Below are 15,145 nucleotides of genomic sequence, written 5' to 3' on the forward strand. Positions count from 1 at the left end.
CTTTTGTACAGCCCTATATAGACCTTATCCTTGCGAGAAAGCTGAGTGACATCCACCCTGGCCACCGCAAGGTTAATCACCCAGATTTCTAAATGGCAAGTTGGACCAGTTATGCAGTGGGCGGAGTATCAGGCGTTTTTCTTAAGGAAATGCTCATTATTGTGGAGAGGGGAGAAAAAAAACTGCAAACATATTCAATATTTTATTGTTTTAATTCATATAAAGAAAAAAATTCCATGCAAAAATATATACATCTTTTGTGCACAATCAGAGATATGTTTCATATATGTGTGTATGATTATATATAATTATATACAGTATATATATATGTATAGTTAGTGCCCTATATTGGCAATGACACGTTTATTTTTGAAAAGTCTGAGATGACTGAATTATACAGTGCAATAAAAATATTACAACTCGGGAGGCGCTGTTTCATTCATGTCTGTGTATATTGTTTTATTACCAGTACTGGTAAAAAGTGGTACTACAAGGGAAAAATGTAAAAAGATTATTATTTCTGTCAAGTCCTCTAGATTGGATGTATAAAGGTAAATCACAATTCTTTATATTTTCAGGATATTTTTCCAGGGTTTTTTCTTTATATTTTTGGCTGTTTTTTCCCCTAATTTTTTATATTTGTGATTGATTTTTTCCATTTTTTATTTTTTGGCAGATTTTTCAACTTTTTAATATTTTTGGCAGATCTTTTTCCACATTTTGTTATGTACAAATATTTTGATATATATATAGGATTCCTATGCTTAAGTCTATGGGCCATATATCAAAAGTCCCGGACAACCCCTTATATTTATGCAAAAGAAACAAAACAAATCATTACAAATTTTATAATTTTTACATAAATTTTTAGTCACCTATATTATAGGTGGCTAAGATTTACAAAAAAACATTACACAAGATACAGATACTGTATAGAATATGTAATTGAGATCTGATAAGAGTCTCAAATTTTACGGGAAAGGCCAAATTTTGTGACTTCGGATAAATTAGGCAAAAATTTACCAGGTGACATCAGATGCATTGACAAAATGATGTGATACGTTACGTTGATGCACCACTTTGCTGGTTGGGGGATTGGCTAATGTCTCACATTTTTATTTGGGTATTTGGAGAAACGGTGGTGGTATACTATTCCTTATTGGGAGATAGGCACTCTCTTTTTTTGGCATGGGGCAAGGTGGTTTGGATAAAGGTGACAAGCTTAGTTGACTTTATGAAACACAACTGGAAAGATGCCTTCTCTAAAGAGTAGAGATCTATTAACCCCATTGAAATAAGCTACAACATTTATGGTCACCAATATTAGACCTATAGTCCAGTGTGATATGGGCATTTGCGACCCACTATGCATGGGCATCAAAAGACGTTTCCATAGAGTAGACACATTTGTCCTTTGATTCCTCAGAAGTTATCTTCATTATACAGGTTCTTGACGCAGTAATGGTGGTCTTATATTGTTCTCTTGAGGTTCTTCAGGTTCTTCTGTTTAAAAAACAAACAAAATAAGAACATACAATTAGGCCCATGGCAAGTAACTCAAGCTGTCCAATGGTTTACGCAGAATTTAGATCTTGGGGTCATTTAACAACATATAAAAGTAATTCTTCCACTTGAAAAAAGATACGAGGGCAGAATTTGCACTCTACGCCAGACTTGTGGTGAGGAAACGTCCCAATTTGCTCAAAAACGTAGTTTTTTTTACAAAAATTGTTAAACTTTTGTCTTTTTACGCTGCTTCTGCCACTTTTGCGGAAAGTGGGGGGGGGGGGTCTTAGAGTGGCCTGAGAAGGATTGAATCGTGTTCCCCATGGTTGGAAAGATTTTTAAAGAATCCTCCAAAACATGGGCATATGAAAGTCATAGTGGGTGGCCATATACTACTACTGTCGTCACAGCTTCCCTTGGCAAATGATCAGTTTGCCAAGGGCCGGATCCATCATGATAACTGGTCACTGTGGTAATGGTACTATGACTCTTTATGGAATCTACTTTGCATTCCACATTCCACATTCCACATCTGGTCATCTTGACACCGTGGACTCATTTTTGTAACAAAGCTTTGAGAGCATTTTTCCATAAATCTAAAACGTTCTCAGTAAATTTTAGCTTTTGATTCTCCCTCGTTTAAAAAATTAACCAGTTGTTTTTTTAGTTATCTGTTTTAGAAACTCTGTTTTTGGGAAAACTATGTCTTTCTCATGTGTGCATACGTCTTTTTGCCATTTTTTTTTGGGGGGGTGTGGCATAGCTATAAGGGTTGCAACCAGGTCCCAAAGCCTCAAGGGTCTACAGGTCCCCCTTGCCACATCAAGGTCTTCAGTCAGGGGGGACCCGTCACAAAATCACCTATTGCTGGCCTCCATCAAGAGCTTGCATGCAGTGGCGCCCGGGTGTGAAGAGAAGCCGGAAGTGAGGAGCGGTAAGTAAAAGAGGGGTACGTGGTCTAGGATTTAAATTAGCTTAGAGGTCTGATTTAAGTCTAGTCTTTGGTCTGAATTAATTTAAGTGTCTGGTCTGGGGTCGGAGTTTGATTTAAGGTCTTGTCGGGGGTTCAAAATTATTTTGGGATCTGGACTGAGATTTGATGCCTCTCATGCGCCATCCTACATTTTCTACTTATGTGGCTGATAGTGTGTGTGGTAACACTGTCCCATCATGCTCTGATCGTTTATCAGTCCATGCTAGGAGATATAGTCTCACATAGGTTTCGTTTTTTTCCCGCAATTGTGCCCATACCCTAACTTTTACACGGATCTGGTAAAGGTTCAGGTCGAGGGGGGCATTCAAAACTTTACATTGGGCCCCAGCAATTTCTAGTTTTGCCCCTGAATTTAACCTTTTTACTCACCTTGCCCCATGAAGGGTCCTTGAGAAAGACTGCGAGCTAGAAGGAATTAAAACAATTTGTAAGTGGAAGTTTAAAAAAAAAAGATTTTACGTATCATGACGTAATTATTTTAAAATTTAGATGGAGCTTGTATGGCGGCAAACAATGCCCCTAAGATTCAATACAACAGAACTGTAGGCACTAAAGTACATATGGCATCTTATATCTTCATTATGCCATACATGCCGTACAGTAGGTCCCATAGAAGTCTACAACCCCCTACAGCTCAAAACTTGTAGGGATCTGTAATATGGTTCCATGCATGAGCCCGTAATCTTTTAGAATATTCCTTTAGAATGAAATTTTTAGAAAAAAAATTCTGTATTTGCATTTGAATTTCTTCCAAAAATTGAAAAACAAAAATGTTGTAAATGTGGAGGTCATCGATGTTGTACTATATACTTTATAACATTTCATATTTGTGTTTTTATAAAAGTCATGACATTTTAAATGAATAAAAAGTTTATTAACCCCAAAAAAATGAAAACATTTCTACTGTTTTCAGTGAACTATGTTAAATAAAAAATATATTTACCTCTGATAATGATTACTTTTCTTCTTTTTACCAGGTAACCGACAGCAGCAGCGATCAAAGCAACGGCTAGAAGTATGAAGACCACTGAGAGAGTAGGATTCTTACTGTTTGAGGGGTCAATAACTCTTCCTGTTTCTAAAAATGAAGGTTACAATAGTTGAATACATTTGTCTATAGTCCAGTGGGGTGTAGTCCTTAAATTATACAACCCATCAGTGATCCCACAACACCCCAATCTATTGACCCTCTGTAGAGGCGTAACTTGTAGCTCCAGGGTCCCAATGCAAAAATTGTAACATGGCCCCAACCTATCATGTGCCACTTATGATACTGGTTTCTCCTTATGTGGCAGAGGGGCATTTGCTGCCTCTGCACCCCCTAACCTGCCAAACAGCTCCTCATATCTCAGCTTCTTTGAAACATAGTTGGCCTTAGGAAGGTGCGATCTGTGCAGTGGCACAGGGCGCATCAGCTGCCCCTGCTGATTGGGCATCCGATATGACCTGGCACCCCAGACTTGTGCCCACCACAAATTTTAAAATGAAATGTATAGCAGTATTATTCAGACATTGTATAGATGTGTTTTTAGATGACTTTATATATAGTTGTTATTTGTGCACTGGATGTTGTAATTTGAGCACAGTGTGGCGGTATTTACATAGGCGTCGTAAGGCATTCTGGCATTGTTATTTAGCCAATGTATGGCACTATATGGGCATGATACTGTATGGAATTTATACTTAAGCACTGTTTGGTATAAGTTATTTGTACAGTGTATGTCAGTACACCATATGGGGGCGCAAACACAAGGTACCCCGAAGGGCATCCTCCATGCTATTTAGGCAACTGAATGACAGTGTTGGACAATGTATGGGCACAATACAGTATGGTATTTATAACTTATTAAAGTTATTTGTACAGTATATGTCAGTACACCACAAGGGGGCACAAACACCAGGTACCACATAGGGCATCATCCAACGTTATTCAGGCAACTGTATGAACGTGTTGGCCAATGTATGGCACTATATGGGCACAATACTGTATGGTACTTATACTTAAGCCCTGTTTGGTATAAGATACTTGCACAGTATATGTCAGTACACCATATGGGGGGCGCAAATACAAGATACTACATAGGGCATCATCCAACATATGTTCCTTATGTCTCTTCTTGGGACTCATGTTGTAGAACGGGCAGAAGATAGCGGTATTAACCTGGTATTTTCGGGAAGCATGATCTTATTTCATATCCACCATCCACATAACAGCATATATCACTGCTGCTGATCTCCTCAGTCAATTTTAGAGAACTCCGCAGCTTAAAACCTTTTTGGAATGGTTCAGGTTCCTTTGTTCTGGTCGCTTGGTAGACCTTGCTGTCACCATCATTCCAGATTATTGATGCCTTTTTATCACTCTCAGCTTCACATTCATATTCTCTTGTTTCATTGTTTTCAGAAATCTCAGGTTCACATAAACCTGGGTAGAAAATAGAATGAAGAATTAGCTAACCTGCATTGGAGCAGTGTGAATATTGGATAAGCCCCGCTCCTCCATATTTCCCATGTAGACTTTGCGCGAGCTGATAAGGGTTGGTCTACAAGTGATGGTTTCTGGATAAAATGTAGAAAAAATACCAGTGAAATGCCCTAATAAGAGAAAATTAGTGGGTACAACTTCCATAAATGGCCCCCTGGAGTAACAAATGAAGGGGGGGGGGCACAAGTAAGCATAATAATAGTAATAATATATAATGTGGACTGTCTAGGATAATTGATGTAACTTTTTTTTTTCAAAGAAAAAGGAAACTATTCTAGAGTTCAGGAGTAAGTCACATGGTCCCTCTCCACCGAAAGAGATTGGTTATGGTAGCCGATCCATGTGGTCCCCTGTCATCTCAACACCTTGCGTAGCTCATGTTTGCCAAGATCACCATGGGGCCTTAAAGCCCAGTGGGCCTTGGCATCTGCTCAGGTTAGCCTGGTCAACGGGACTTTTTTGGGTCTGCTTGTACCCACTAAGGTCAATAAGTTAAAAAGGTCTCTTTTTGGGTAATAAAAAAAAACATTCAAAAATGTACTTACCAGAAACATTAATGGTAATGTCTCTTTTCTCATTTCCTGCTGATCCTTCTGCTATAAAAGTTAGACTATACTTTGAATGATCAGAATACTTGACTTTGTATATGGTAATTTGCACTTTTTCTCCCGCACTTTCAATGGAACATGTTTTATCGTCAGTAAACCACTTCTCCTTCTGAAGCGAAATAGTATAATCTGTATCCCCTTGGTTTAGGGCAATTTCCCGAAGTTTATGGGTCAAATTACAAGTGATGGTTACGGTCTTCCCACATTGACAAGTCTCATGACTGCATTTGACGTCAAATACTAGAAAAATTTGAAAAAAGAATTAATGTTTTTGGTCTAGATCAACCCTAACACCCTCCCCACCGCCACGGCCACCACCAACACCACTACCTAATTCCTGCAGGGGCCAAACCATACATATCTAATACTGGAAATAGAAAAATTATGGTGGACTTCGGAAGTAACCCAAAATGAAGTCACCGAAGTAATCTGAAATTGGTACTTGAGGAAATGCCACCCCTCAACTACTCATTATTGATTGGTATAGAGGCAGATTGTAGAGAGTCCTCGAGAGTGGCACCAGGTCAATGTTCTGGCATCTGAGACTAAAGCTAGATATGGACATTAGACAGAAATCGGCTACTAGATGGAGGACATTTGATACTTTTGGCCGATAGTACTTTAAACCAATCATGCACAAGGATCTTCAGGTGAAAATATAAAATGCCCCTGTGGGCGCTCCCTGATTAGCCAGTGATATCATAAACGTCCGATTTCTACCAACTACTAGATAAAAACATCTAATACAGTAGATCATCTGTTGGCCGTGGGTCTATTAGATCAAAGCAAGTGACCAATAATGACCTACGATGATACATTTTTGTCGCTAATTGTCTCATGTTCATATCTTAAGGACAAAAAGTATACAAAATTGTTTTCCTCCAGAAAGTAGAAAACTGTCTTTCTAGCGCCACCTATAGGTGACTACCCTGTAAATCAATGTCCAACTCTTTATAGAGCCTTGGAACATGAAGGTTATTTGCCATACCAGAAACACCCATCTGTAGACAACACTGTTTTGGGGTAGTTGCTCCTTGCTAGTACAGGGTAGGGTTCTGGATGGCTGTGTTTCAATGCCCTTCAAAGAGCCAAACATTGACTTACAGGTTAGTCACCAATAGATGGCAGTAGAGTGACATTTTATTAATTCTCCAGAAGAGCTATTTTGCAAACCATATAGTGCATTGTAAAGGGGAATTAAGTTCTTGAGGAAAACAGGACTCTTAATCTGTGATATATTTTTTTAAGAAACAGTGCCACTATTGACCACAGGCTGTGTCCGGTATTGCATCCCAGCCCTATTTGCTTGAATACCGCAATAGTGGAGGGGGGAAAAGCCCCGGTCTTGTCTGGGAAAAAAGCCCCTGTCTTGTACTTCAGTCCTCTTATGCGCCAGACAAGCATTTAGTTCCCTACTGGCACCTGGCACTAGATTTGTCTCCAACCTCGGCACCTTCTATAGCTGCACCACTACTGTTCCTAAAAGATGATAGCTAAAATGTATTTCCACATAAGTATACTTACAACCGCCACAGACAACTCCATTGAGGATGATCAATAGGAAAATTGGATTTGTTTGACCCCAAGACATTTCAGATGTTTTTGATTTTTAGAAAAGAAACTGCAGAGAGAACAAAAAGAAAACAAAAAGTTTAGTAAATGCTGCATGGGACAAAACTTGTGGACTGTTATGACTGTCTATAAGTGAGAACAGGGATGACATTAGTACCAGGTAAACTTTGGCGAGTGCCAGAGCCCACTGGGCTTGCGGCCCATTGGGATTTTGATAAACATTCTCTCAGAATACGCACGTTACCCTGATGGGAGCCATTTTTTATAATATTATAAGGCATGGCATAATGTCATTTGTGTCAAGCTTCTTTCCCAATCGTTGCTGTCAACAGTGGCAATGCAGCCTTTAGCTGATCAACAGGTCATGTCTGACAGTTTGGTTGCTAGGGATATACACTGCCTAGCAACCAGTCTTTTAAATGAGGCCGGTGAGTGGGCACACCCCCCCCCCCCAAAAAAAAACTCTGTCTCACAATACTCAGGTCTTCAGCATCATTGAGGGCAGAGGGGGGCAAGTAGGCTTGGAGGTTCTCAAACCAGGACCATATATACAGGGCCGGACTTAGAGGTGTGCGACCTGTGAGGTCACTCATGCCACCACAGTCGCCCCTGCTGAAGGTGGCACCTGAGATAGCTTGGCACCTGATTCTTGTAATCACCACAACTATTAAGCCGGCAATACACATAAGATAATAATCTATTGTTGATGGGATCTTTCCCACCAGCAACAGAAGACTAAACTGGCCAATCCATTAAAAAAAAACTTGACTCCCTGGGGCTTGGACAAAATTTTCCTACTTGGCCAGTCACATTTTAGGCAGACAGTAGTCAATCGTCGGACATCTCCATCGTGTTAATTTTTCAAACGATTGTTGGCCGAAATTGCCAAAATCGTCTGTTTCGGTCGACTTTTATTTCATGTGGATGGGCAGCTTTAATATTAAATATAAAGCAGTTTTATTTAGACTTTATATATGGAGCTGTTATCTGGTCACTGTATGGTGGTATTTATATTGCGTGGCACTGCTATTAAGGCACTGTACAATATATTATTTTTGGAGGATATGGTGGCGGTGGTACTGTATAACATTATTATTTAGATACCTGTAAGGAAGTGTTATTTGGTAAACATATGGCACTCTTATTTCGGCACCATGCTGTATGGTACTATTATTTGGACACTATATGACCATACACCATATGGGAAGGGGGAGCACATGATCCCACATAAAGTGAGTCCTGTTTATCTATGTTTATCTATCTATAGCTACAAGCCATGACTATAACCCCAATTACTAGGTGTGTGAGGCAGGTCAGAACCTGGTTTGAATTTGTTTCGACACATTTTAATTACAACATGCAACGTGTCTTATTGATGGAGCTTAAATCGTAGCTTAGATTTTTTGAAAATGTCAGAAAGCTTCTTTGCATTGTGGGAAGTGTTATCTTCACGCCAGACATTGTCTGGAAATCTGATGTAGGAGAAAGTAACTGCTCTCCTGCATTAGAGGAGTTCTGAGAGGTGTGTCTGACAACATGCTTGTTGTCTGTTTCCAGTAGCAACCAGCAAACTTGTCATAGTCACCCTAGAATACAGTCAGGATCAGCACAAGATAAGTAATGTAATGACATTTCAAAGTGACTCAATGTTATACGTAGATTGTGACTATGTATATATATATTTTTTTATTTTTTTTCCATGAAAATAAATAAATATTGTATTACAAATACGTCACAAATTATACATTATTCCAGCTAATTTCACTTGTTATATCTGTCCAATATCTAACCAACTTGGGATATCTCCATATTAAATGTATCCATTCAGAATCGAGTGAGTCACATTTAGGACAATTCAAGGAATCAGAATATCATATTCTAGGTAAAAAATATTTAAAGTAATAAAGGCGATGTGTTATCAAAAATTGAGTAATGTTATGTGCCCCATTTAAAATAACCTTGTGTGGTTTTTTTTGCTTTGTTTTGTCCTAAATGATCTCGAAATGTTTAGAGATCTTCATTTTGTACTTTTATTGTTTGTCAAAAAAACTTTGACATTTCAATAAAAATTTATTGTTTAAAATAAAATAACCTTGTGTGAAATTTTGTAAATTCGTGTCCATCCCCCTCCATCTGAGACAGTGCCCAAATCTGCTGTCCATTTAGAACGTGAACTAATAGATATCTGTTGGGATTTTTTAGCCATCAAACAGTCGTATATCTTAGAGACAAAACCCTTATCGGATAGGTCATCAGTACATGATCTGTTGGGGTCCAACACCCGGACCCCACACAGATCAGCTGGTAAATTGGAATAGCGGCCGAGCTGCAGTGTTCAAGTGAATAGGAGCGGACCTGCAGTTCTGCAGCACGGCCGGCAATGCTATGTATTTCTGGCTCCGTACATAGCATTATGTGCCATAACAACTGGTGCCCACAGGCCACCGGAGCGGATTATCGGTGCAGGGTCCAAGTGTCGGACCCGCACAGATGGCATACTGATGACCCATCTGGGGGATAGGTCATCAGTTGTCAGAAGTTGGACAACCCCTTTAAGTGCATGAGATAGCTGTTTATATGTAAATTTGGTATTCCATGTAATTTCTTCGCTTTTAAGGATCTCACCCAGTTCTCTAATTTTACCCCTTCTGTATACATCTGAGATAATAAAGACACAGTTTTTCACCCAAAATCTGGCTAAATCAACATCACAAAGGCTCGGAAAAAAATTATTATACCAGAGGGGTGCTAGATCCAGAAAGAATTCAGACTGCAATAATCCCTTTTTAACTTCATACCATACTTTGCCCATTAACAAACACAGACAATAACCACTGTAAACCAAAGCCGGGAATTGACCCGCCTCTAATCCTTGAAAAATTCTCCATGATTGAGTATCTATAGACTTTTTTTTAATGTAGTCGTTAACTGACAAATTATCCCAATCCAATATGTATTTGAGTTGGGAGGCTAGAAAATACATTTTAATATTTGGGATTCCCAGTCCTCCCCTTTCTATGGGCAACTGTAGTTGTCGAAGTTTTACACATATTCTTTTACCCTGCCAAATTAAGTTATTAAACATTGTGTCTATTGCTTTAAAAAAAACTGGTATTCAACCACATTGGGGAGTTGGACATACGGATCCAACAGCGGCAGAGCTTCTCAACGACTTCAATCATCTCCGGAGTAGCAGGGTAAAACTGGAGGCTGGGGGAGGGCAGGCAGCGGCACGAAGCATCAGACTAATACCCCCGGCATTCAGAGTCAAGGCAGCAGCAGATCAGCAGAGGAACCAGTAGAGTCCGGAGTCGGGAGCATCAGCGTCACACGCCAGTACACGGTAAAATGGTGTTCAAAAGTAGATATACCCTTTAAATGCCCTCACTCTGTATAAAGACCAGAAAAAAATGACTCTTGGTGACGTAGGTAACCAGTAAGTCCTCCACTGAAACTCAAAAACCATCGAAGCATATGTAATGTCATACGTTAAGAGAATACAAGTTCGTTATCACTATAGGGATTGGTTCTAGAATGGGGAAAAAGTCCTAAGTTCATTGTCCTGAGGTCTTTACTATTTTGGGATCTCCACAAACTGGTCTCCACCATGTATAACCTGCAAGAAACTATTTTGTCTACTGGGGGTACTGCCGTGACTACTGAAGTAAGGAGAGAAGGGGTCACTACTGTGACTACTGAGGGAAAGGTGGCACTGTTGTGTCTACTGGGGGAATTGAGCACTAATATGGCTATGGGGATGAGGCACTGCTGTGACTACTGGGGGATGAGGCACTGCTGTGACTACTGGGGGATGAGGCACTGCTGTGTCTACTTTGGGGATGAGGGGAATTTCTGTTGTGAGTTTTAGGAATATAGAAAGGCCCTGCTGTAAATACTGGGGGAAGGGTGAAAAGCACTGGCGTGAGCCTGTGACTACTGAGGGAAGAGGGTACAATGTTTTAATGACTGTTAAAAAAAAAATAGGAAATCCTATACACACATACACGCAGGACACATGCCACGCTCACACATACACCACTTACACATGACGGATCCCGTTCACCTTCAATAGTGCATGCAGAGCTATTTGTCCTGTCGACTATGACGAAATCTTTTGCTCCGCAGATGTAAACAAAGTCAAAGGTGGAGTCACGTAAAGCCTTGTTCTTGGCTGCCTGCTAAGAGTTGCTGCTGAGGACAAATGGTTACTTGTGAGCGGAGGGATTATAGTTTTAACCATTTCCTCTTCATACTGACATAAGAATAATGAAGTCTCCGTAATAATAATCTCCATTGTGTTGAGTATACAGCTCATATGCAGAGCTATGTAACTTAGGCTGATGCAGCTTCTATGGCTACAGACTACAAACTAACCCCGTGTTTTGTCTGATCCTGGAATCATGTGCCCCGCTTTTTGCTAATCTCCCCCCTAAGCACTACAGAGGGTTAGGGTGGTCCGTGCAGAACGCGATTATCCGCACACTGAATGTAACATACATCTGAGGAGATGTAAGAAATTAATTTTTTCCCCCAGAAATCACAAATTGTACTTGCTGAAACTGAAATACCGCTTTAAGATTAACACTTAAACCTCTATAGATGTACGTTTAATTGATAAAATTCTGTTTCCCTGCAGTCACCACTAGGGGGAGCTAAGGAACTTACTGTCTACTGTGTTGTTATTATTATAGAGTTCAATATAGAAATATATTCAGTGAGTCCCTAAGCTCCCCCTAGTGGTGGCTGCAGGCAGACAGAATTTTTACGCATATTTCTAGCTTTGGTGCTCTGTATCAGGAAATTGAGGTTCCGACCGCTATATAGCTATATTAAAAAAACGCATCAACACAAAAATTTGCACCTATTAGATTAAAAAATAAAATGGAGTTGAAGGGTGGACTTTCCCTTTAAGGCAGTCATTAGACTATAGTAAAGAAACATAGACTCATATGACCTATATCCTCCCATGTATATTACACATACATAAGTTATAAAATGAGCATCCAAAAAAAAATTACTTTTTATTTCTATGTTCTTATCTCCGGGCCGTCAGCCAAGACTATTGATTGAGCAATGACCTGTCATTCATATATACACAACATAAAACTAAAAACAAAAGCTGATTTCAACATAAATGGTTGAGGGAGTGCAACAAAGAAGAAAGTTTTTTCTGGATTATTTATTTACATATGAGGCTGTTTATTGATTTACTGTAAACCTGAGCATAGCCTTCAGGTAATCTGTATAATCTTATCTACATTACCCCTATACAGGTGACGGTTATGTTTTTAGTATTTTATTATGTCTTCACCACTATATTGATTTGGATTGTCAACATTGAATGATCACATATTATATTGTTTTACAATTGTCATGTGATTATATGATACATTTGTAGTTTATGAAAATCTAGATATTATATATTTTACTAAGATAGATAGATAGATAGATAGATAGATAGATAGATAGATAGATAGATAGATAGATAGATAGATAGATAGATAGATAGATAGATATGAGATAGATAGATAGATAGATAGATAGATAGATAGATAGATAGATAGATAGATAGATAGATAGATAGATAGATAGATAGATAGATAGATAGATATAGATAGATATGAGATAGATAGATAGATAGATAGATAGATAGATAGATAGATAGATAGATAGATAGATAGATAGATAGATAGATAGATATGAGATAGATAGATAGATAGATAGATAGATAGATAGATAGATAGATAGATAGATAGAGATAGATAGATAGATAGATAGATAGATAGATAGATAGATAGATAGATAGATAGATAGATAGATAGATAGATAGATAGATAGATAGATAGATAGATATGAGATAGATAGACAGATAGATAGATAGATAGATAGATAGATAGATAGATAGATAGATAGATAGATAGATAGATAGATAGATAGATAGATAGATAGAGATAGATAGATAGATAGATAGATAGATAGATAGATAGATAGATAGATAGATAGATAAATAGATAGATAGATATGAGATAGATAGATAGATAGATAGATAGATAGATAGATAGATAGATAGATAGATAGATAGATAGATAGATAGATATGAGATAGATAGATAGATAGATAGATAGATAGATAGATAGATAGATAGATAGATAGATAGATATGAGATAGATGTTAGATAGATAGATAGATAGATAGATAGATAGATAGATAGATAGATAGATAGATAGATAGATAGATAGATAGATAGATAGATAGATATGAGATAGATAGATAGATGATAGATAGATAGATAGATAGATAGATAGATAGATAGATAGATAGATAGATAGATAGATAGATAGATAGATAGATAGATAGATAGATAGATAGATAGATAGATAGATATGAGATAGATAGATAGATATGACATAGATAGATATGACATAGATAGATAGATAGATAGATAGATAGATAGATAGATAGATAGATAGATAGATAGATAGATAGATAGATAGATAGATAGATAGATAGATAGATAGATAGATAGATAGATAGAAAGATAGATAGATAGATAGATAGATAGATAGATAGATAGATAGATAGATAGATAGATAGATAGATAGATAGATAGATAGATAGATAGATAGATATGAGATAGATAGATAGATAGATAGATAGATAGATAGATAGATAGATAGATAGATAGATAGATAGATAGATAGATAGATAGATGATAGATAGATAGATAGATAGATAGATAGATAGATAGATAGATAGATAGATAGATAGATAGATAGATAGATAGATAGATAGATAAACAGGTGCCAAATAAATTGGTGCCAAGAAAATGGCAAATGAATGCCAATTATAAATTTTTCTTTCCCACTTTACCTTTACAATATATAATTTGAGCAAATTATACATCAGGTATCAGTTGGCAACTTGGTGCCTGCTATATCAAACAGCTATTCTTTCGGATGAACCAGAATCCTGTTTTTTAACTGGATAACATTTCTAAGCCCCAGATGATCATGTTCCATTATTTAATGAGCATCCAGATTCTGGCATCTGTACATTCAAAGTTTTTGTAGTTTAATAAACCTATTACCTGATATAGCAGGTGCCAGGGGCAGAAACAGAAAGCAGAGGAGCGCTGCGCAAAAATGTGGAAGAATATCGCCCCCCAGCTCAGTCTCTTATATGCAATCAGTAGGAAGTTGGCCCCCTTATCTACTGAGCCTAGGTTGCACATATGGTATGTTCACCCCTGGCTGGTGCCAAGTAGAGCCTGGTGTTCAGTGCCACCTGTGTCTTTGATCTGGAGCACATCTTTTCATTGAGACTTATTATTTCCAATGCCAAATTGGTAGCAGAGTTATAAGGTATCAGTTTGCTCCTATTATATCAGTTTCCAATATTCTATGAGTAATGCAATGAGCCTCCTTTATCTTCCTCCTGAAACGGTAATCTATTGCTTCTGCTTTTAGTTTCCACCTGCTACCATATCTGAATCTTGTCAGTTTTCTTGTAAGTCACACCAGATATTTGCTAAAGGTGTATTTGCTATAGTTATTGTTCTTTTGATTTTCGCAGATTATCCGGGTCATTGGAGTCTAGTATGTTACATGAATAATATATCATGGCCTGCGCTATAATTCCTGCATCCCCCACGATAAACATAATTTTTCTATACACAAGACAGACAGGAGAAGTATTGGCACCTTATTGGATACTGTGAATCACAAGAACAAGTGGAGAACATATCCACCGGAGGAGGTCTCCACATTCAAATCTATGGGAGATATGTTAAAAAGTTCTGCATGGCTTGGTTGAGGTGGCCATCTCAACTGGTGGAACGAAGGTCACGGTACCATGTTTTCCATAGCCGGGACCACCACCAATTAGACATTTATGACATATACTGTGGTGAGAAAACCACTTTAAGCCAATGATCTACTTGAACAACAAACAAGCAGGATTATTTTAATCTGGACATTGAGA

The 15,145-nt window shown here is 38.1% G+C and overlaps 1 protein-coding gene across 3 annotated transcripts in view; it reads right to left on the minus strand.

Annotated features, from left to right (window-relative positions):
* Positions 1-213: 213 nt before the first annotated feature.
* The window catches only part of LOC142666250 (uncharacterized), a 312,509-nt gene continuing 297,577 nt past the window's right edge, over positions 214-15,145 (minus strand). For 2 of the 3 annotated variants that reach the window (XM_075846239.1, XM_075846240.1), the window contains 6 exons: positions 7,118-7,214; positions 5,531-5,833; positions 4,662-4,925; positions 3,444-3,578; positions 2,870-2,905; positions 214-1,503 (listed from right to left, as the gene is read on the minus strand). In XM_075846239.1, coding sequence (XP_075702354.1) covers positions 1,439-1,503; positions 2,870-2,905; positions 3,444-3,578; positions 4,662-4,925; positions 5,531-5,833; positions 7,118-7,184 — 870 coding nt within the window. In that variant the 5' untranslated portion in view covers positions 7,185-7,214 and the 3' untranslated portion in view covers positions 214-1,438. Of the gene's footprint in view, positions 1,504-2,869; positions 2,906-3,443; positions 3,579-4,661; positions 4,926-5,530; positions 5,834-7,117; positions 7,215-10,307; positions 10,549-15,145 lie in introns of those variants that run through there. The other variant, XM_075846241.1, reaches the window with a different exon arrangement.

The sequence above is a fragment of the Rhinoderma darwinii genome, chromosome 13 (assembly GCF_050947455.1).
Source record: "Rhinoderma darwinii isolate aRhiDar2 chromosome 13, aRhiDar2.hap1, whole genome shotgun sequence".
In the NCBI taxonomy this organism is placed as follows: Eukaryota; Metazoa; Chordata; class Amphibia; order Anura; family Rhinodermatidae; genus Rhinoderma; species Rhinoderma darwinii.